Below are 25,094 nucleotides of genomic sequence, written 5' to 3' on the forward strand. Positions count from 1 at the left end.
TGACAGACGGACAGACAGACGCACGAGTGATTCTATAAGGGTTCCGTTTTTTCCTTTTGAGGTACGGAACCATAAAAACACAAAAGGCTTTTGATCAGAAGTATACTAAGCATAATTGTAAAACAGCGCCATCTATCGGTAAATTGGGTAACAAATTTGCGCCTAACCTGTGTATACTTATGTTGATTTTTTTGTGATACCTGATTCTTTATTAGGTGAACAGATTTCAAATTTTTTTGTTTTATTTGAAAGAAGGTGTTTTCAATGTAATCTATATGTATATATATATATATATTTCGGGGATCTCGGAAACGGCTCTAACGATTTCGATGAAATTTGCTATATGGGGGGTTTTCGGGGGCGAAAAATTGATCTAGCTAGGTCTTATCTCTGGGAAAACGCATATTTTTGAGTTCTTATATGTTTTCCGAGCAAAGCTCGGTCTCCCAGATATTGGAGTTTATTTGCAAATAAAAATAGAAAATGTGTTTTGATAATTAAAAAAAGTCAACAAGATAGAAGTGTGATGGGGAAGTGTGAAGTGGAAGTGTGATTATATTTTTCCTGTGATATTTATGATAATGTTAATGTTGTATAAAAATTTGGGGCAGTGTCTACTCTTGGGGGGTACTTAAATTTGAAAATAAAAAAAGCTTTGTAAACTTGACATATGTGTCACACACATATCAAATGAAAGTGCTTACGGATTTCAATGTGAACTTTTAATATTTAATTACGGAAAACATCAAGACAGATAAAAATGAGAAGGAGGTCGATTCTAATCTATGCGGAAAGAGAAGAGTTGTAGAATGTATTGGTTCCCTTATATTCCACGACTTTTTTTTCCGAAAATCCGCACATACTCTATGTTTTTGAACTAGTTTTGATAAGACTGACGATTGTCTTGGTGATTGGCGCGCATCTCACACGACACGCACGACTTTCACTTCGTTGCTCTGTGCACCAATCAGCGCAAGCGATCTTCTAGATCGTATCAAAACCAGTTCAAAACCATAACAAATGGTTCAATCTGAACCGGGCTCGCTGTGTTTCTTACAATGTCACTTTGTCTGTTTATAATTCAGATGTAATCCAGAGAATATTTAATTAAAGCGGTACGTAAAAACCTGATACGTTGCACGGTCTAACACGGCATAATTGGGTAGTTCCTACAAACGTATCTATACTATTTACATTAAATTCGACCGGTGCAGTAATTCGTATAATTGTTACTAATCTGTATTACACGGTATTTATTAGACCAAAACCAAAGTCTAGACAATATTATACAATTAGACAAATTAAAGTCTAAAGTAACTTAGCTATGTCCGCTCTATTTGGTTCATTTTTAAACAGTTTTATTTGTCAATTAACTCAATTAAAACTTTCACTACGTAATTGATTGTCATTTGATATAATAAGTAAATAAAACGAGACAGCTAAACTTTTAATTTGTATTGTAATGACTAATGAAATAAGGCTCTGTGTCGTGTCCTCAACATTAGAAATAGGACATTTTTGTATATACCACCTCGGTGGCAAACAAGCATACGTTCCGCCTGATGGCATAGCCTGATAGATATAAGCGGTCACCGTAGCCTATGGATGTCTGCAACTCTGGTGGTGTTACATGCGCGTTGCGGACTCTTTAAAACCCTCGAGGGACCATTTATTTATCCTAGAATGATAAAAGTACATTAATTACTACAGGCCGGGAAGTAAGGGGTTGCCGACCGAGTACATATAGACGGATAGTTATGACTTATGAGGCCGGCAATCACTTTTCACGCCTATTTATACTTAGTGCTTTTTGCAAACATGCAATGAAATAAAAAAAATGATTTCATTGTTTCATGTTCTAATGTGATAGGTCATTCAGTGCGTTAAAAGGGAACGAAAATTATCCCTACCCTAATTAGCCGTATAAATATTTCTGCATGACTAAATAACTTCTGGTAAAAATAAATAAATAAATCTTTACTTTCTTTAGCGCAAAAATGATAAAAATTTCGTTCCCCTTTAACACTACTATTTAATAATAAAAAACACAAAAATAAACGTAATGGCAGAATGTCATAACGAACCAAAATGCAAATATTGCCTAGTTTTTTTTTAAATGGCTGAATGCCATGATCCTGTGTCACAAATATATGAGAAATGGAAATTAAAAAAAAAAACAATTTCCCGGCCTAGGCCTGTAAGTTTGTATGAAATTTCATTAAAGACCTCTCGTCTAGCCACGCCCGAAACGTGATACTTCCCAGCTTAATATGAAGAACATAATATCAATATTTAATTGCATGTTTGAGAATAGTTATTTTCTCAAACATGCTATGTAATATTGATATTACATTCTTTATATTTGGCTGGGAAGTATCACGACTCCGGCGCGGCTAGACGAGGGGCCTGTAATGAAATTTCATACGAAGTTGCAGGCCTAGGCCGGGAAGTGGCTCTTTTTTAATTTCCATTCCACATATATTTGTGACACAGCATCATGGCATTCAGCAAAAAAAAAAAACTATAACCAATATTTGCTTATGGTTCGGAATGACATTCTGCCAATAAGTACCCCTTAAAAAAAACAATAAACGATAATTATAGTACATTATGATACAAGTGTGCTAAGTTGGTCATTACACACGAGGCGATATTGTGCGCGCGAGCTGTAAGCGATTTTTACTATAAAACTGTTGTGGATTAAATCGCACTTAAACTATCGTGAGACATATTTCAAAATATTTATCAGTACGGTTTTACATAATAGTGAGTAAAAAATTGTGTAATGACCAATGCACACGCGTTAAATACGACGTTTTTCAACACACTTGCGAGACAAAAAAGAAACTTTCATATTAATCAAATTTTAATAGTTAAAACAGTTAGTATTGTGTGTTTCATCTGTCATACTCGTACTGCCGGCCGGCCCTCGCTCGCCCCGGCCGCGGGCGGCGCGGCGGGCGGGCCGGCCGGGCCGCGCACCGCGCAGGCGGTCGGGCGCGCCGGTGCCCGCCAGTCCGACCAATTAAAGAAGGCTCAATTTCCATGCATATTATTAGCAATCAGTTAGCTTCTTAACTCAGTCGGATAATATAATGAAAAAGCACGAGTGGAATTATACACTGAAAGACCACGCGTGTTTAATATCTAGGATTATGAGCCAAAAATCGGTGGCAAGTGTGTTGAAAAAGGATATTATATATCATCCCCCTTGCTACGACTTTGTCAGAAAATCCTTGCTTTACATTTTTTATTTTTTACCGTGGTACCAGCCATTTTTCCCTGAAAAATTATAGTTTCTACAATAATAATTCGTGGTTCGATTTATATTTACAAACGATCTATGTACTTACATAGTCTTGCTCTTGATTGATGTACCCCCTCGGTCAAATAGCTCGTGATTTTGAGTGGAAATAATATAAAAATCTAAAATGCAAGTTTGGGGTACAACTTGAAATAGAAATGCCCTGATCTTACCTCTATAAAACTGTTGTGGATTTAATCGCACTTAAACTATCGTGAGACATATTTCAAAATATTTATCAGTACGGTTTTACATAATAGTGAGTAAAAACCGTACTGATAAATATTTTGTTGTGGATTTGTTACATCAAATTTTGTATCACTGGCAGATACTCGTAGATGGCCCATTATGGGCATGTCTTATATGTATATAGAGCAGGCTCTAATGAGATGTTCGTTTGCAAAAAGTGCGGACCACAGTTTGACTGATCCTTGTAGTGGGGTTCCTCGCTCCTAGAAACCCGATGTTGCCGGGCTGAAAAGTGGTGCCGTTACCCCCACCAGCCCTTTGAATTACCCCCTTACAATTCTCATACATTTGCTATCGAAAAAAATCCCACCTTTTGCACAAATCGGACTAATTTGAGTACGTCTGTCCGTCTGTCTGTCTGTCCGTCTATCACAGCCTATTTTCTCCGAAACTACTGGACCAATTAAGTTGAAATTTGGTACACATATGTAAGTTTGTGACCCAAAGATGGACATGTAACGTAAACAAATTAATTTTAAACACGGGGGCCACTTTTGGGGGGAAATGAGAAAATTAAAAAAAAAAAAGTTTGTCAAACTACATCGTGTTATATATCAAATGAAAGAGCTCATTGTGAGAATCTCAAGTATATATTTTTTATAATTTTAAGATTTAAGAAGAAGAAAATAGGCAAAAAATGACCATTCCCCCCCTTTATCTCTGAAACTACTAGGTCAAAAATATTGAAAAAAATACTCAAAATAGATCTTTACCTATAGATCACCGGAAAACCTATTAGAATTGTGCAGTCAAGCGTAAGTCGGACTTAATTACTTAGTTTTTGATCCGACCCCTACGGGTTTTTTAAAGACATTTCACATAAAAAATACATTGTTTAAATTGTGTAATGTACGGAACCCTTGGAACGCGAGTCCGACTCGCACTTGGCCGGTTTTTTTCGTAATGGTACGGAGCCCTTCGTGCGCGAGTCCGACTCGCCCTTGCCCGTTTTTTTCTTGCAGGAGAATGCTTTTTCGCAAGTGTAAATTTGTTTTGAATGCATGCAGATAAAAGTGATATGGCATTTCCCTTTCCTTATAAAAAACTTATATGAGTTTTGATAAAGGATTCGGGTTCATCAATCACATTATGCGTTTGCGCATAATGCAGACGTATGCGCTCAGAACCTGTATTAACATAGAGATGATAAATATTACTTTTCGTTGTTGATTATTTTGCAGTTTTGTTTTTATTAATGTTAGTAACCAAATTGTAATATTATATTATTTAAACGTTTCTTAGTTGGCTGATTGATTTTAACGGACATACGTACATATTCTGGGTAAGTAGGTATGTTTATTTAACGTTTAATTGAAACGGGCTAATTGTTTATTTTTAAATAAAATAAATTAAATTTACAAATACTAAATTCATCGTTAGTAATTTCAATTTCGCTTACAAACATTCAATTCTTAGTGTTTTACTGGCTGCTGGTGGTAAGTCGTATAAGTAAAAATAATAAATAAAGAACAGAATAATAAAAATTTGGTTAATAACTAAGTATATATGTGGGTATTGTTATGCAATAATCGATCGCAATAATAAGCTTCCATTGTCATCTAAATTAAATTAGAACAGTCCGAAGTGGATTTTATTCGCATAATTATTGATGACATACGACAAGATAAACCCAGGAATTAATTAAGTATTTAAAACAAAAGAAAGGTGTAACCTACCAATTTATCAAATAAACAAAAGAAAACCTGCAAAATGCGAATGCATCCTAAAGATTTTCTTTGTTCTATCATATTTTGGAGTAGCATCAACTCTATATTTCCTGCGTGTGCCTCTCTCTGGGGTCCAAGCGGCTCACTATAAATATTAGTGTCTCGGCCATTCCTGCCATTGCCTCACCGTCAGCCGAGCCAAGGGGTCACACCCCCCACCACTTACATTTGTGAAAGTATTGGAAGGTTAGATTTCAGTGAATTTGTGCTTTTTCTTGGTTTTGTCAATTTTTGATAATTTATATATAAAAGTGTTGTTGTGATTTCAGTTCGACTGAAAATGAAGACCAGGACGTTGTTATTATGTATTGGTAAGTCTTTTCATTATGGGTAAACATTAAACTGATTAAAACAATAATTAAAAAAATATAGTACCTTTTACATGTATGTAAAATGTATTGACGCAATAAAAATATTTACTTACTTTCTTAATTAGATTTTCAGTAAGGTATATATTTTTATTAAAAAGAAAAAGCTAATAATGGGTTTATAATATAAAGTTCAGCTCAATGTCACTAGTAAAAACTAGACGTATTATAATTATTTGGTTGGTTTTGTATACTTTTAAAGCAATTTGTTTACTTAACAATAATAACTTCTCATTATTTCTAAGTATATTTTGTACGTAAATAATTTTTATTGAAGGTTTTATTATCTACTTAAAAATAACAAAACATTTCAATTAATAATATCACCTACGTAAGTGCCGTAGTAAAGCAAATGATTATACTTAGTATAGGCGGGATGTATTTCAGTTCCGATGACATCTACCACTGTAAGCGGACGCGCTACGAATGCGCATGAGTGGATGTTACGTAACTAGTGCTACGCCGTAGAGCCTCGCATTAGATGCGCGTCACAATCATGTGCCTAATTTTCTCATGTAACATGTCATAGAGTTTCAAATTATATTATTTCATCTCATTTCACCAATGAAGATATTTACTTTTCTTTAAGATAAATATGCATTAAATTATACTTTCAAACATTTATTTTGCAAGTAAATAGGTATACAAATAGGACTTAAAAGACTTTCAAATATTTATTTTGCAAAAAGTAAGTAAGTAGGTACCGGTCTACAAATATTTAGGCCTTAGATGCTCTTTCGTGTGTGTTGATGAACGTAACAGTATGCAAATCTACAGATTAACGGTTAGTTAATTGAAAAACTCTTGCACTTATTACATTGCTAATTTTATCTAAATTGTGATGCAAAATACGTTTTTAATACAGTTGCTCAAAAAGTGCTACTTTTCGTGGCTGTTTAGCGTGCGGAAAGTTGGTTTTCGCGAACTAGTGCTTTTTACTGTTCCAATTTTTTTAAATTTATACTTGTTCCAATTCATGACTACTTATTGATGAGTGTTAATATTAGTTTCATTTAAACGTCGTAATCAATATAAAAACCTACTGTTAATGTAAGAATACGAAAAATATGCATATTTCATATTTTATTACTTACCTCTTCATTATTATAAGTATTATAACCCGTTAATTTTCTAATGTTGAAAAACCGTTCTTAATACGTTGTCTGAATGGAACGGAACGCCTGTCAAAGAAGAGGCGTTGTTTCTTACTGCAAGCATGTTTTAAGTTTCCAAATGCAACATTCGATATTGTTTTTATAAATATACGATATTCAAATAATCGTAAATAACGATATTTGGGTAATAATAGTACAATGTTTTATGTTTACAATTGTTTCTGTCTTATAGAGCATGCGCATTTGAAAAAAAAACTCATTGAAGTGGGTTCAATAATAATAACAAAATCCATTCTAGTCGAATAAAAGCTAAAAAAACACCTCTTCATAATGTCAATGTCAATGATGTCACAGAATTAATAATATAAAAGTTTCGAATTCCTTACTTGTTGTTTTTCTTATTATTTCGCAACTGTATTAAAAAACGTCGCGAACGACGTTTTTTAATACAGTTGCACGTGTATCGAAATACACGTGCGGAAATGTCATTCTTGTAATGACATACTTTCCGCACTAGCATCGAAGTGTACTATTTTATTTAATTAATCAGCCACCGTAGAGATAAAGAAGTAGGTATTCGTATTTATTGCATTTTTGTTCGGTAAATTAAATATTTATATGAATTGTAAATATCTTAATCACAGTAAACAAATTGCAATACCTGAACATTTTGGCATTGGTATTTTGAAACGCGTAATGTAAACACACACACTTATATTATATACCTATCTGATTTGTGATAACGGGTGAAACCCAACCTTCTTTCCTCGTAAAAGTGAACATGTACAGTCCAGTTCATAAATATGTATACATTTTTTCACCTTATTGCAACGGATTAAGGTGAAGAAATGTATACATATTTATGAACTCGACTGTACCCACAATGTAACAGAATCGGAACTATCGTTAACACGCATTTCCTCGACAAATTACATAAACAAATTACAATAAAATTACTCTTAATTACACGCAATCGTGTTACGACCGTTTAAATAATGCTTTCTTTGATTTGGTTTGATGTCGCGAGTACTTACTGATTTTACAATCCTTACGTACTTTTTGAAATCTATTTGTTCAGACATTACTGACATTAGGTATAGTGGAATTAAAATAACTTTCATTCATAAGAATATGTTATACTTGTACCGTAATGCAGAACATATATCAAATATATATGTGCATTGTTTTAACCGAAAGTTATGGTTGTTTACCGTGGTAATTCGGAATATAGTACGTTAATAACCAGCTGTGGTAGTACGAGCCACATCGGAAATGCTCGAACTACATAAAAAGGAATAAAATTACAATATTTACGCTGTACGAGTGTACATCTTACAAGTACAGTCAGCAAAGCAATTAGCTTAGTAGCACCTCTGCATATAGAAACATGTAGGTGTTTCAGTAAATTGTCGAGTGTCGACGGTTGAGATGTGTTGACTTCGGCTCAGTGCATGCCTTCCAAATATCCGGAACCCCATTCTTCCCTGTTCCGGAAATACCTAATAGACTTAAAATACCTATGCTAATGAAGGGAAACCTTCCACTGTCACTTAAATATGTGAAAATTTCTAGCTTATTAATTATTGTCCGTATATTTATTTTATAACTTTATTACATATAGCTTTAATTACTTAGTTTTACAGCGCATTGGCGCCCTTAGCTGTAATGCTGTAAAAAAATATTTTAATAAATAAATAAATTAAGCGAAAACTCGTCGACATGTGTATACTGCCTGTCCTAACCTCCCAGGTAGCATTTATACGTCATTATGACGTCAGCGACGTCTTTATTACGTCATTATGACGTCGCTGACGTCACTTTGCTACCTGGGCTACGGTGCTCAAACTTGGTCACACACAGAAAATCATAAGTCCAAACTGAAGGTCTGCCAACGCGCAATGGAGCGCAGCATTTTAGGTGTTAGAAGGACCGACCGCGTCTGGAACACTACGCTGCGCTCCAAAACCCGCATTGCAAATGGGATGCAAATGTCACATCTATCTATCGCATGCATCTGGATAGGTGGGCTTACATAGCCCCTTAGTGGATGCCGGTAAAGAAGCGTGGGCGGAGTAGGCCTAGGAGAAGATGGCGAGACGATTTTGACACCTTCCTTTACAACTGGCCGGAGGAAGCACAAAATCGGAAGTTATGGTGAACCAGGGGAGAGGCCTTTACCCAGCAGTGGGACACTCAAATAGGCCAAGAAAAAAAAAATGTACCTTACAAAAATTAGAGTCTCGCTGTAGTGATTTGTCTTAACTCACTTAGGGCCACTTGCAACATCCCACTAACCCGAGGTTAAGCGGTTATACTGTTGACCCAGTGTCAAATTCTACTGGTAACCATGGTAAATTCAGGTTTAACCGGTTAACCCTGCGGTTAGTGGAATTGTGAAAGTAGCCCTTACATATTAAGTAAATATTTTGTTAAATTATGTATATTTAATTTCTTTTCCGCTTTCAATAATTGTTAAGTTGCTGCCTGCATGTAGTTACCTTTATAAATTCTCATTTCCCTCAGCTGTGGCGCTGACGTCATCCGCGCCGGTGCCCGAGCCGGCGGCGCAGCCCCAGCACGTGGAGTACGACTACGAATACGAATCGGCTGCCGCGCCCGCGCAGGCGCAGACCGCACAGGAGCCGCAGGAGTCTGCTAGCCACTATGACGCTTACATTCAGGATGTACAGGCTGCGGCCAGCGGCGGCGGTGGTGGCGGTGCTAAGAAAGGTACCCCTAGTCCTTCATTTCAGTAGCAGTGATGCCCGAACTTGCAGTCCAGTAAGTGGAGTGCAGCTTCGGCGCAGGCGCAGACACAGGAACCGCAGGAGTCCGTCAGCAATTATGAAGCGCACATTCAGGATGTGAAGGCCGTAGCCAGTAGCGTTGGTGGTGCTAAGAAAGGTACACCTAGGCCCTTGTTCCAGCAGCTGTGATTCACACTGATGCCTGAACTTAAGGCCTATGAAGTGGCGTATGACTATAAGACGCCTGCCGCACGCCCACAGGCGTACACCGCACAGGAGCCGCAGGAGTCCGCCAGCGTCAGCAATTATGACGCGCACATTCAGGATGTGAAGGCTGCGGCCAGCGGCGGCGGTGGTGGTGGTGCTAAGAAAGGTACAGCTAGTCCATCATTTCAGTAGCTTATGTATGATGCCCGAACTTGCGTACGTCTACAAGACGGCTGCAGCACCCGTGCTTACGCGCACTTTTCACTGTTACAACGCTGAAGATTCAACTTTTAGAAACAATTTTAAAACAATTAGCTTGCTCGGCTATTAGCATTAGCACGAGGGATTAAACAACAACGTTGCCGGGGTGGTATAACAATTAAATAAAGAAGGACAAATCCAGTAAGTCCAGTAGACTTGGCTCTCGAGATTACCGCCATGTGGGATGCTGATTCGACGATCATTGTCCCGATAGCCGTTTTAGCGAACGGTCTCATAGCGAAGAGTCTCGACCAACACCTTGAGAGACTCTCGCTAGGTGGTTGGATTAAGGGTCAGATGCAGAAGGCGGTGATCTTGGACATGGCGTGGATAGTCCGCTCGCACTTGGCCGGTTTTTTGTATTGTTTTTGTACGTGTTTTTGTATTTTACTTTTATATACATGTTATAAAATCCTAACCTAAGAAAAATGACAAATAAAGAAATAAATAGCTATTGTAATATTTTAGCCAACCTACCTGGCACTCGTATGAATTTCAACCCTATATCTACAATTTATTACATGACACTTTATAGACAAGTTTACAGGCAAATGTAGCAATTAAATAATAGATACAAGTTGTAAAGTTAAATGGCCTATAACTAATAACAATACAAAGTACCTAGTTATTAATTTTTTTACAAGTGTAGTGTGCAGAGGTGTTATAAAAAAACACAATGTTTTCACTTTCTCTCTCTTCTTTCACTGTTTTATGCAAGCAGGAAAACTGAGGGTCGATCATTCACAACGACTCTGCATGCTCCGGTTATGTAACTGTAACATTATACGCGTCAGTAATAAGACCATGCATTACCTCAAATTAAACCATTTACTGTGCTGTTGAACTATTGTGTTAACAAAAACCCGTTAAATATGGGAAGGCTTATCCTGAATTTTTTTTTAAATGATTAAAGTACAGGCCCTTTGTTTCCGATGGCAGCGCAGAGCTCGTTTCCTTTAAGTTTTCTACAAAATTAACATTTAACTTCTACTCCAGGTTACAGTCAAGGCAGCGGTCTCCGAACGATAGCCGTCGGCTCGGCCAACCAAGCCAAGACCGCGTTGGGCAATCAGAACGCCGCTGGTCACCAGGCCGCCTACGTGGCCAAGAACACTCTGGCTCAGTCCGCTGCGCAAGCTAGCGCGACCGCTCAGGCTGCGCTTGCTGGCAAACAGGTTAGTTTGAATGACTGTTGATATTAGATTTATAGGCAATGGAAGAGTACTATGGGATAATAGAACCGCGCTAGCCACCCGGCAATTCGTAGCCGCAACCGTTTACAAGGATACCTTCGCGCAACAGGTTGATGATGAACAAGCAACTGGGAAACCAGAAAACTGCTGATCACCAGACAATAACATCTCCGCCGGATTGACGTACGCAACATCATTTGTTGCCAGTTCGCCTGCCAAAAATCCATACGTCCATATTAATATAGACATATGGATCTATTTTAAACATTACAATATGATTACAATTATCCGTTGACATTACTGGCACGTGGTACGTATCACGAACAAGTCGATTTGAGCCCAATCGTTTACGAATATCCTAGAACTATTAACGAATGCAATGCATATTTAACTAACAATTACTATCTTATCCAGGTGATCCTATCGGGCCTGGAGCAGCAAGTACGTGACGCCAAGGTGGCCCTCCAGGGTGAAGAGATGCAGTTGCAGCAGGCTAAGCGAGCGGCGCAGGCCGCGGCCCAGGCGGCCCAGCAGGCTATGCACCAAGTTAGTATAAGATGCTCTACTTATTTACAATTTCATGGCCCAATTTGAGTACCTACCTAATCATTTTAATCAATAGCGGCAGCTTACTTTTTTTTACGTAATATATGCATTACGCATAATAATTCATGGAAACTAATATTAGTTTATAAGTTACGTATATACATAACTTATAAATATGGATACACTTACAAAATATAGTAGATAACCGATTTCTATATGTTCAATTATTAAATAGAAAAGCTTTGTTTGCTATCGATATGACACTGAACTTTTTGCAACTTATGCAAATGCAACAAGACTACTACTTAAGAAATAATGAAAAAAACATACTAAAAGGTGCTAGCTGAAACACTTGGGCAAAAAGTTAGTTACGCAAGGTTAAAGACAAGTCAACGTCGAAACCGCTTTACGTAAGATTGTTCAAATTGCTACAACGACAATTTTATATTAAAATTAAATGCCATTATCGTAAACGCAGTAGGTCAACGAAAATATGGAGCACTATTAGGTAGGTACTATTAGTTTGCTATTGGATCTTTTTGCTCAATATTAATAAAATAGTTATTTGTTTTACAAGGGGGCAAAGTTGTTGTTTAACCTCTCGTGCTAATATTGATACCCGAGCAAGCAAATGATCCAAAAATTGAACCGTATAGCGAGTGGTTCGAAAAGTGGAATCTTGAACGTTGCGAGGGTTTTAAGGCACGAGGGTTAAACCTATTTTGCCACCGAGTGAAATACAACGTTTTTCACCACACCGACACAAGGGAAATACCGACTGTAAAATATCAAACAAAATCAAAACAAATCCATTCAAAATGAATGTTATTAAATACCTATTAAATTTATCATTCAAAATCATCATTTAAAAGTCAATTCTACCAGCCAACGTATGGGAACAACTTAACATTTGCATTTGATTACTTTGCCACACATGTGGATAAAATGCAACTTTCTAATCAGTTTTTAAGCAACCAAGAGAGCTTTTACCAGTTGGTGTGGTGAAAATGTAATTTTTTTACCGTTTTTACTTATTACTACTCATTTAATAATATAAGTATTTAACTTCGTTTTATGGCCTGCCAATGTGCTACCGTTTAACATAAAATATTTTAAAAAGTAAATTAAATACAACAAATTAATACATACCTACATACTTGACATTTGTAAATAATGTCTTATAAAATAAATATAAATTAATTTTACGCCACAAGGCAGTGCAAATTTGCAAATAATTGTAAAATCCACTCTTGCGCAGCTCCGCTTTTGTTACGTGCGTCATGTCACAACACCAGATCGATTGCTAAACCAAATTAAATAGGTAATTAACTTCGATATCTACAGTTACTTTACTGTTTATGAAACGTCACTTAAAATATACATTAATAAAAAAAAGTTTTGTTTGAACATACATAGCGCTACATTCAAAATGTAGGAATACATTATTTTTTATTATGTTAAGTAGATAGGTAGTATTATATAAACTAGACTAAATGTGGGTCATGTTTTAAAGTAGTTCAAGTTCAATAGCTTATTATCGCACTATTATTAGACTGGTACTTATTGAGTTGAAGAAATGACATTTTTTTCGAAAGTAATTCCGACGCTGCTACGCCCCAGCGCATTAGCAATAGGGGGTATTACTGCAATGTTCTGCCACTAACTTATACATACTGTGACTAACTTTTTTTGACAAGTTTTCAGAGATGATAAATTTATGACATTGATGCATCAAGGCGGTTTGTTTACAGAGGACCTACCGGGAAACGCGAATCCAAAATTTTGCTATCTGCCTCTTTATCGCTCGAATATGCAAGAGTGAACATCTCTGTTAGATACGAAATTTCGATTTTGTTGTTTCGCGATAGATCCTCAGATTGTGGTAGTGTCGGCCACTACGTAGAGTTTCGCGTAATATTCCCTACTAGCTGTGCCCGCGGCTTCGCCTGCGTGGAATTCGGTCTGTGTCAGTAAGCGGCTAATTCAGCCCTAATTTATCTCCCTGTCCCCTGGAGACAGAACTTAAAGTAAAGTTGACAGATGGATACGCTAGAGGACTGTAGTCCAGATAAAATATTTTACAATTAGGTACCTACCACCAAAGATAGATATAACTCCGTAATAGATGGATACAGTCTAAGGAAAAAACGTGCCTCGAAAATCACGAAAATTTGATTCTCGATCAGATGTCGCTACTACCTTTTGCCTACTCTCGTATAGAGGGCGTTGACGGTTTCGTTTGTTATTATTTAACAATTTTAACGCATATCAGTGAAAGAACATGGGTCAAAATAATAAAAAATACAGTACCATTTATGTATTTTTACGTCCTTGACTGTACCTATGCAAATCGGGTACACTACATAATTCCGAATTTTTTTATTCCGAATTTTAGAATGTCGAATTTTATCATTCCGATTTTTAAATGCTCGACCCATCAAAATTCTGACTGTCATAATTACGAATGATGAAAATCACGAAGATTTATATTTCCGAAAACCCAAAAAGCCGAATATTGTAAATTCCGAACTACATAATTCCGACTATAACAATTCCGATGGTGGCAAACACCGAATTTAACATTTACGATTTTCAAAATCACGAATTCGGAATTGCCCTTATTCTGAATTTACGTGATTCCTATTTTAAATATCCCAATTTTTTAATTTCCACTTTTCGGGCAACAGTTCGTTTTCTTGGGGGTCGCAGTTCTAACCTAACCTAACCCACTTTTCTGGCAACAGTTCGTTTTCTTGGGGGTCGCAATTCTAACCTAACCTAACCCACTTCTGGCAACAGTTCGTTTTCTTGGGGGTCGCAGTTCTAACCTAACCTAACCCACTTCTAGCAACAGTTCGGGTTCGGTTTATTTATGCCGAATTTTTATGCCAAAAATATTTTATGCCGAATTTAACATGATGCGGCACGACAGGTACCCGTAATAATTACTAAAACGCGAGTCTTCATTTGAATATCACGGATTTCATTTTTCCGATCTTGTAAAAAACCGAATTTCTGAATACCGAATTATTTTATTTCCGATCGGACAATGATTTTTCGGAATTTAAGAATTCGGAAAAAAAAAATTCGGAAAAGTGTAAAATCGGAACTTTAAGCTTTCTGTCAAGTGACAATCGGATTTTAAGTTTTCGGAAATAGCACTCGTTATTTATAGCATTCGTGATTTTATTCCATCGTGTTTTTAAAAATCGTAATTTTGATATTTCGGACTTATAAATAATCGGGATTATGAAAGTCGTGGTTATAAAAATCGGAAAAACGTATTTCGGAATATTTGGGTGTTCCCATCAAAATCATGGCATCCAAATCGGTCCTCCAGTCAAATCAGTCTAAGCATGACGCCGGCGGCGGGCAGCGTCTGCCCCTTTTTTTTTGTTTTCGGAGTGGGAAATGCATCTGCCCCTACGACTTGTTGATGGTCATACCGAAGCAGACGCTCACGGGGACCTGTAGGCGCTTGAAGTGGAACGGGAAGTTGCTCGGACTGAAGGGGATACGCGGGATGAACACGGCTTCTCCGGCGCCACACTCCGTCAGGATCTGCGCCTACATATGTATTACGTACGATGTATTTGGGATCACAATCGAACTCGCGCTGGCTTGCCGTTTCAGCCGAAAGCGAAGCGACCTGCCTGGCTAGAGCGCCACTGAGTCTCTCACCGTGGTTTTTCTCAGACTCCTGAGACCGTGCCCCTTGTGGCCGCAATGCATTGCGAGACTTTCGCGAAAGATTCGATTTTTTTCGGGAAGGCATGGTAACGCGTTTAAGTCCCAAATCGTTTGACATTTAATGAAAAATGTTTTTTTTAAAGTACCCACCTTCGTGACCATTATTAAGAGGAAAGGGCACGGCCGCTTCTCCATGCAAACGCAGTCTCCATTTTTTTGGTTAAAAACTACCCTATGTTCTTCCACGGGACTCAAACTATCTCTATACCAAATTTTATCTAAATCGGTTTAGCGGTCTAAGCGTAAAGAGAAATTAAAAAAAGTTTTTTCATATTTTTTTGTGTTTTCACTTGGGAATGGTGTCATTTTGATATCATAAATCAATTCGGCATACCCGATTTATACAAAAACGATACCTAACTTGGCCTAGTACTTAAAATGATATAGTTATCAAGATAAAGTTTTTAACCCCTTTTTCACCACCATGGGGGGATGAATTTTTAAAAAACGCTGAAAGCAATTTTCTTGCTTTTTAATATAATAAAGTTATGAAAAGTTTTAAGTTTCTAGCTTAAAATAAAATTTGCACCCCAAGACAAACTTTCATCCCCTTTTCAACCCCCTGAGGGGTTAAATTTCCAAAAACGTCAAAATTAGTTTTTTTGTAATCGTCTATCATACCTTTCTAAGAAGTTTCAAAGCATTTGTAATGGATTCAAACTTTCAACCCCCTTTTAACCCTGTTAGGGGACGAATTCTTGAAAACGCTAAAATCACTTTTCCTATATTATAATAATATGCCCATTATACAGTTTCAAGTAACGCACTCAAAAAAAAAATTGATCTCCATACAAACTTTCAACCTCTATTTCACCTCCTAAAGGGATGAATTTTCAAAAACGCTGAAATTAATTTTCTTGTATTTCAATAATATATCTTCTTACGAAGTTTCAAATTGCTAGCTTAAAATAAATCTTGAACCCCATACAAACTTTCATCCCCTTTTTAACCCCCTTAGGGGTAAAATTTCTCAAATTTTTATAGCCTATAACCTGGCCGTGGATTTTTTCGACAGATTAGTAAAGTTTTCATCAAAATCCGTTCAGCCGTTTTCATTAGTTGCGCGGTCAAATAAACAGACAAACAGATAAACAGACAAACAGATAAACAGACAAAAAATCTAAAAACTGTTGGAATGTGTTCTGTTATCGATTCTAAGTATCCCCAGCCAATTTTTTTTCGAATATCTTCCATGTACAGACTTTCGACCCTCTTTCGCTTTATTATATGTATAGATTGCGGGACATGCATTGTGACCAATTAAATATCACTGTGTTAAGACTCACTTAATTTGTTTGGTTACTTATCTTATCTTATCTAAAACAATTATCTATAGCCTAGCCTAGTGTGGGGCCACAGGACATCGACTAATGTTAATAAGGTTTTTTCTTTTAAATAAATATTCTTATTCTTATAATAACAGTATTGCATATCATGTATTAACATTAAAAATAAAACTATGAAAACGGATTATATCGCGTTTTTGAATTTATTATAATACATCCCGACGTTAACCCCCCCCCGGTATCGAAACATCGGGATGTATTATAAATTCAATATACGCGATATACTTAAGGATGACTCACGTTAGACCGGGCCGTGTCCGGACCGAAGCTTCCGGCGCTTACTTTTCTATGACATGACAGGTAATCACGTGATGCCTTCCATAGAAAACGAAGCGCCGGAAGCTCCGGCCCGGACACGTCCCGGTCTAACGTGAGTCATCCTTTAATCCGTTTTTATAGTTTTATTTCATGAGTAACTATCGCGGTAACTGAAGACAATATTATGAATTAACATTCTTAATTAGACCTAGCTGTATACTTATATAGATTTCTTCAACGGTCATGATTTTATGATAATGTTGTTAGTAAGGAATGCATGAGGCATGTTAAAATACCACAAGAAACCTAATCCGTGAGAAGTTCATTGCCACGCATGATCTAACTGGTGTTACATTGACCACTTCCTTATTTTCTCTCTCGAATTACGAGAGTGTATAATTTATAGCTCCGATGTCTAATCAATGATTAAACAGTTGAACGATTAGTTTACATTTTCAATTAATTGAAAAATAAATTCGACCATTAATCGAAAATGTGTTACGTATTTGCATGTTTTTTTAGGGAGGTATATACGTACAACAATCCAAGGGTTGTGTATATAGGTAGGTATCTACAGATCTCACCCTCCCACAAGTGTCTTGTGTTCCTTTTGTAGATTTTTCACTTTCACGGCAGATGATTTTTCGATTCTGCTAGGCGTGCCAGTTGACTTGAATTAATTGCGAATGTAGTTTCAGTTACTTTTCAATACTAAAGAAACCTACCTGACCTGAGGGCTAAGGTTCAATATCCGAGCAGTGAAATGTTTCGGGTGTTAAGAGCAACCATGTGTTGTGGGTTGCATGGATCATGTATACCTTCAGTTACTATACCTACTCTTTTCTCTTTAGGTTTTCGAACTGGAAACACAAACAACACTATAATTTCTTTACCTCAATTTTCCAGGTGAACGTGATCCAGGCGGCGTTGAACGCTGCGCAGGCGACATCGGAGAACGCTAACGAGGCGGCGTCTCAAGCGGCCGGCGAGCTCGGTGCACAGACCGCCATGGTTGGCGCGGCGCGGCAGAGGCTAGGCTCTCTTCAGGAGCAGTTGCACGGAGTCAGGATCGACTTCGAGGCTACGCAGGCTGCTGCTAGGAAAGCGCAGGTATATATGCAAAGCGATTAATAGGATGCGCTATGGTTGACGCACTCTAGGAGGATTTACATGGAGTCGAGATCGACTTCGGAATCACGCCGACTTATTAGGGCAGATACCTATGGTTTTGGTTCTAGTGGATCTATGAAGAAATATACCGCCATGTATTGTCTTCAATCACTCTTGCTGAGCTCAAAACAAACATTGCAGGCTAAAAATAGCTGGATTTTTTTTACGTAAATAATTAGAACTGGCATTAAATCTTTCTAAAAGTCGACTGAAACTGCCTAATCATTTGTCTTACTTTGTAGTATTAGAATTATGAAATAATCAAAACAAATAAATAACAGGTTGCACTTTGGTACACAGGTATCGAAGAAACCACCAGTGCTCGTATTCGAGGACATAACGATTGATATCACCTTTTGAGCCATCCACTACTTACAGCTCTTACAAGTTTAATGAAGAACGAAGGTGCATGAAAGAGTCTTGTTGAAATAAAAACCTAGTCAAAATTATCTCTTCTTTTCTTACATCTCCTTCAACTTCTATGGTTTATTTTTTCTAACGGTTTTTAAATCACCATTTTTAGCTTCGTCTTTAAATTGAAGTTAGGTATATGTGGTCAATATGTGGTCCGTTCGATTCGGTAGAAAATCCAATCAAACTGACCACTGGGTGTAGGTATTAGGTAATGTTTATTGTTTTGTATTAATTATGAAGTGATAATAAATCGAATAAAATACTTTTGCGAAAAAAGCTCCTCTTTTGCGATCCAAAGACGAGCTATTTTCATCCAGTCTTTGATGATGATTGTGATCCAAGTAACATAAATCGTTTATCCCCAGGCCGCTGCCCAACAAGCGCAAGCGAACGCGGCGGAGGCGGCGGCGAAGGCCGCGGCGGCCGGGCTGAGCGCGGGCGCGGCGCACAAGGACGCCTCGCACGAAGGTACGAGCTACGAGCAGTACTCCCTGCCCGCGCAGGAGGCGCCGCAGGAGTACTATATCAACGTCCCGTCGAACTACAAACACTAGTAGCTAAGCTTTAGTCCAGTCTGGGATTGGTATATTTGTTTCTTAATTTGCATCATTGGAAGTCCCTAAAACAATAAGCCGCATCGCGTTATGCTTTGATATGCCATTATGCACCAATTTCAAATATTTCAATCGATTGAATACTGCTAAAAGCTTGCTGATATTTCAATATTGATGATTAGAAAATGACGGCAACTTTTAGTAAAATATTAATGCTCATAAAAGTTTCGAAACGTTTTTAGCATTTGCATATATATAGGTATACCTAAGAGAGTTGGCAAAAAAACAGATCGTCTTTCAAATGTGAATGAAAACCAATTTAATTTCCAAGATTCTCCAACGACTTCCAGTGATACAAATTAATTAATCAACAAAGTGAACCAAATCCCAGATACAAATTAACAAGGTTAACATGAGAATAGGAAGCCATAATTTATTTAGACATAGTAATTATGTTTATATAAGTGATTTAGTTAATCTGTTCTTAACTTCAGTCATTTTGCTCTCAAGGAATCCTATTCTTATTTTAACTAATTAACAAAATGTAAATAATAGGTTTTTCTACCTAGTTGTTCAAGTTTGAATTTTTTACGAAACTTTTTTGTGATATACTTTTTACTTGATTTTTATAGCTTTTTTTATAAAATTTACTTATTTATTTACAGTAGACCGAAGTGAGTTTTTATATCATCAATTTTGTCATGCAAATGAAAATACATGTACAATAAAATAAATAACAACACTAATCTGACGCCAGTGAACTTTGGGAAAAATAGTATGAGTAAGATAAGATATCACTGCCACTGAGTTGGGCAACAAGCAACAACATCCAGTTAATTTAATTTATATGGGAGAGTATACTAACTTGTAACTTTACATATAACAAAGTTTTGCAAATTTGTACAAGGTTGACCGTGTTAAGGATATGCCGGCCATAGCGAGTAGTGAAGCAAATTTGACTTCTTATAATCCTTATACTATTTCGACCATAAGAACTCGTAATTAAGTGCGATGTCCAACTGCTGAATGGTGAAAGCAAACAAATGTATAATTGTTAAATAAAATATTTTGTGATAACATGTTATTTTAATAACTTGACTGTTTCTGACTGTTACTTGACTGTTCTTGACTCTTAATCTGACTAGACGACATCTCACTTGATTCTTATTTCTAACTTAACGACTACCTACTATTGACTGACTAATCTTCTTTGTTTGCACTGTATTTTTCTCTCCAATATAACGTTATTTCGTAACATACCTACCGTTACGTGTGGAATAACGTTCATCCAGATTGAAAAGTCAGCCTTATTGAATCGACTAAACACCTTGTGACTAATATACATTCTCAGATAGTCGTTATTCCATGGCTATCGTTAACTGATCGTTATATACCAACAGCAACGCTCTTAACAGAGGGCTTAGCCAAGATGCCAATCGTTTGCGCCGTAGCGAACGAAAGGGTAATCTCTCTCTATCCACACTCTTACATATTTGTGCGATAGAGACATTATATAGCGTATCGTTCACTACGGAGCGAACGATTGGCATCTTGGCTAGGCACCCAGATCATTCGTAGACTTTATCTCATTGTAATATAGTTTACAAATGTTCGGTTAGCTTAGCTGTGCCAACGATGCTATGGAATAACGACTGACTTCGAGACTGAAATGTCAGTCCTAAGACGACTAAACCTTTGTGACTAACCCTCATCCATGGAAAGTGGTAAGTGTTTTTGATTTTATATACAATACTAGTTAATCATAAGTAGTATCGCGAGTGTTAAGGCCGGTAGGAAAATAAAAACACTTCTTATCCATTAATTTTACATAAAATATAATGACTGGCTTTATAACTCGCGAATTGAGGGTGCAATCAGATCGTTCACCTAATACCAACCTAACCTACGGTCGCCGATGCAAAGTATAAAGACCCCCAATCGGCGCAGTCTAGTTTTGATCCATTACTTTTTATACTGTATTTATACTTAAGTAATGATTTGGGTACATGAAAAGTATCAATTTGGTTGGATGGAAGTTGGCCTTATAATCTGCAAGTATATAGGTACCTCTACTACCTACGTGACACCAAAGCTCTAAAAATAAACCGTAAAATCAATTAATAAACAGTAAATAAGAATAATTTCAAAGAAATTGTCCCGAAAAACAAAATACCGATACCGGTATCGCAAAACAAGAAACCGTATTTTAATACGGCTTTTTCTGTCGAATTCATCTACTGCGTTGATTGGTCTAAGCAAAGGAGGACTGAGGGTCTACCGAGAAAAACATTTTGATCAGCCATACTCAACCTGTGGCCCGCCGTGCTTTTTTGGTGGCCCGCCAGGATCCTGGTATACTTCTTACTTGCCATCTGAACTAGGTAAAAGCCCGGTACTACAAGCCAAAACCGTCTTTGTGGCTCTCTAAAAAAAAGTTTGGCTGATTTAGATCTGTTATTTCAATGTCACTTATAATTATAATGCGTGGTGAGACTGGTGGGGCAGTAGCAGTAGGTGTTGTGAACTATTGTTTGAACGTAAAATATATTTTTCAGAAGTAGCAGAAGAACCAGCTGAAGACGAAGAAGAAGAAGAAGAAGAAGAAGAAGAAGACTGCGAGGAATAAATGACGCAAAAAGCCGCCTATTAATTTACATGCCATTACTTTGTTTTGTTATTTTAGTTTATAACATTGTTAAGTATTTTTAAGTTTTTATAATGTTATTTTTTGTGATTAAACTGTAGTTGAAGTATTGGTTTTTATTTCGCGCTCATTTAGATTTAAACGTACGCAAATCTAAATCGACTTTTACTCGGTTTCATTTTTGCAAACGAGCAGACGAGCCGCCTGATGGGAAGCAGTCATCGCCGCCCATGATGTTATATAGTTGGTCAAGCAAATCTTGTCAAGTTGTCAGTAGAAAAAGGCGGCAAGTTTAAAAAATGTAGGCGCGAAGGGATATCGTACCATAAAAAATATGAATTTCGCGCCTTTTCTACTGACATAGTTTGCTTGACCAACTATATATAAATTTTACTTGATAAATATAGTTTGTCTGTATCAAAGAATATAATACTCACCATGGATACCATCCATAATACTCACTGTCTGTATGTCAAAGGACTTAGACCTGTACCAATAACTTCTGAGGTTATAAGAATATTAATGTTGCTTATTTTTTATATATAGTGTCCAGACCATATACTAAACCTAAAAATAATATTTTGTGTCATCCTAGGTATTTGCTTAGGTAGAAATTTAGGTATTTCTTTTTTCAATCAGCATTCTGTAAAAAAAATATTCGAGACGAAATTCTTTGTTTCCCTGTAAAGGCAAAGTGGCTTCCGACGTACACACGCATTTTGTGTCATTTTCATCCACGGGTATAATGGCATTTAATAAATACCTAATATTGATCCTAAAACGCCTAAAAAAATATTAGAGTCGGTAAGTGAAGTGTTGTACTTTACAGAACATTGTTATATGTTATTCAAACAAATCTGTGTCAAATTCATCCACCGCTTTTATTTAAAAAAAAAAATTTTCTAATTAACACCCTGTATCTGCCACAAAAAAAAATTCATATTATTAAGTTTACGTCTATAATATTATAATACCACATTGAGACATCATTCATAATTTGGGTCATTTTGATCCACGGTTTTTTTTCTATCTGGCAAAATAAAACTCAATTGAGCAAGAAGGGCGTGCGCGGGGAAGGGTACCTACGCGGGTGGGGTGCTTATTATACTTGCCGCAATATCAGCTGGCGACTGAGATCTTAATACTATCTCCTTTACCCTTGTTAAGTTAAGACCAACCAAGAGATGGCATTATGAGCTGTCTCGCCACTTAGTTTTGCGATACAGTGTATTTATTTCATTCGGAGGCATAATTACATTGTCTTATCAATCTTACCGTAGTAGGTATATAAATATAATTAAAAATAAACTGTAGGCTGCACTCCTCATACTGACCAACATTTGTGACGTTCCTAATCAAAAGGTACCACTTTCTCTGTCAGGTTATTTGTATAAAGATATAATCAAATTTCGTCTTTATGGTAAACGACAAAGTGGTACCTACCTTTTGATTGAGAATGTCACATCAGCGACTTAAAAATTACTTTTGTTTCGATTTTTAGTAGACTTTTTAAGTTTATTTTAAGACTCAATTTATTGTGATTTTTGTTATGTTTAAGCGTGGCAAGCAACATTAATTACATTGATGATGATGTTCATTAAATACAATATTTTTTCATACTATACTGAACTGTCACCCTATACGTGAGAATGAACAGCCCCCTTTTGACAATGATCATATATTACTGGTCAGGCTTTAATATGTGTCATAATTTAGTAAAGTCCCCTTTGTGGATTCTAAGTTTCCGAGTTACAGCAGTTTAGTGAAAGCGTTTTTTTTTAAATATAAATTAAGGGTTGAATAAAGAGGAAAGAAAATTTGATTATTTTGCGCTACGACGCACGGTTTAGGAGATACAGCCCTATAAAGTTTTTTTTATTGTTTTTTTCTTTTTTACATTGTGTTTTTTGTATATTACTTTGAGGTTTCATAAAGGGGAACGAAAATTTAATTATTTTTGCGCTACGACGCATGGTTTAGGAGATCAAGCCCTATAAAAAAAAACTTTTTTTTTTTGCGTTTTTTTTTGTATAAATTAATGGTTACATAAAGGGGATCGAAAAGTTGATTATTTTTGCGCTACGACGCACGGTTTAGGAGATACAGCCCTATATAGATTTTTTTCTTTTTCTTTTTTACGTTTTTAAATCTTAATTAAGGGCTTCTTAAGGGGAACGAAAATTTGATTATTTTTCGCTACCATGCACGGTTTAGGAGATACATCCCTAAAGTTTTTTTTTCTTTTTTTTGTCATTGCGTTTTTTGTTATTACTTTGGGGTTTCATAAAAGGGAACGAAAATTTTATTATTTTTGCGCTACGACGCACGGTTTAGGAGATACAGCCCTAAAATGATTTTTTTCTCTTTTTCTTTTTCGCGTTTTAAAATCATAATTAGGGGCTTCTTAAAGGGGAACGGATATTGATTATTTTTGCGCTACGATGCACGGTTTAGGAGATACAGCCCTATAAAGTTTTTTGTTATTATTTTTTTCTTTCTTTTTCTTGTGTTTTTGTATATTATTTTGGGGCTTCATAAAGGGGAACGAAAATTTTATTATTTTTGCGCTACGACGCATGGTTTAGGAGATACAGCCCTATAAAGATTTTTTTTTAATTTTGCGTTTTTTTAAATATAAATTATGAGTTGCATAAAGGGGAACGAAAATTTTATTGTTTTTGCGGTACCACGCACGGTTTAGGAGATACAGCTCTATAAAGTTTTTTTTCCTGGTTTTTTTTTTGTTTTTTTTTTAAGTATTAATTACGGGTTTCTTAAAGGGGTTTTTTAAATTACTTTTGCGCTACGACGCATGGTTTAAGAGATACAGCTCTATAATGATTTTTTTTTTAATTTTGCGTTTTTTTTTTAATATAAATTATGGATTGCATAAAGGGGAACGAAAATTTTATTATTTTTGCGCTACGACGCATGGTTTAGGAGATACAGCCCTATAAAGATTTTTTTATTGTTTTTTTCTATTTTTCTTTTTTACATTGTGTTTTTTGTATATTACTTTGGGGTTTCATAAAGGGGAACGAAAATTTTATTATTTTTGCGCTACGACACATGGTTTAGGAGATACAGCCCTATAAAGATTTTTTTTTTAAATTTTGCGTTTTTTTAAATATAAATTATGGGTTGCATAAAGGGGAACGAAAATTTTATTGTTTTTGCGGTACCACGCACGGTTTAGGAGATACAGCTCTATAAAGTTTTTTTCCTGGTTTTTTTTTGTTTT

At 36.4% G+C, this 25,094-nt stretch overlaps 1 protein-coding gene across 1 annotated transcript; it reads left to right on the top strand.

Moving 5' to 3' along the window:
* Positions 1-5,307: 5,307 nt before the first annotated feature.
* LOC134741204 (tol-Pal system protein TolA-like) lies at positions 5,308-19,278 on the top strand. Its single transcript, XM_063673970.1, has 7 exons — positions 5,308-5,466; positions 5,550-5,591; positions 9,287-9,493; positions 10,975-11,153; positions 11,586-11,717; positions 17,978-18,181; positions 19,021-19,278. The coding sequence occupies exons 2-7, from the start codon at positions 5,561-5,563 to the stop codon at positions 19,207-19,209; spliced, it is 942 nt and encodes a 313-aa protein (XP_063530040.1). The 5' UTR covers positions 5,308-5,466; positions 5,550-5,560; the 3' UTR covers positions 19,210-19,278.
* Positions 19,279-25,094: the final 5,816 nt, after the last annotated feature.

This window comes from Cydia strobilella, chromosome 1 (assembly GCF_947568885.1).
Source record: "Cydia strobilella chromosome 1, ilCydStro3.1, whole genome shotgun sequence".
In the NCBI taxonomy this organism is placed as follows: Eukaryota; Metazoa; Arthropoda; class Insecta; order Lepidoptera; family Tortricidae; genus Cydia; species Cydia strobilella.

Excerpts from the sequence above, each read along its gene's own strand:
- LOC134741204 (XM_063673970.1), top strand. The coding sequence starts at position 5,561 with ATGAAGACCAGGACGTTGTTATTATGTATTG. Across the intron at positions 5,592-9,286 it reads GACGTTGTTATTATGTATTG|CTGTGGCGCTGACGTCATCC; the intron begins GTAAGTCTTTTC and ends CATTTCCCTCAG. Across the intron at positions 18,182-19,020 it reads CTGCTGCTAGGAAAGCGCAG|GCCGCTGCCCAACAAGCGCA; the intron begins GTATATATGCAA and ends GTTTATCCCCAG.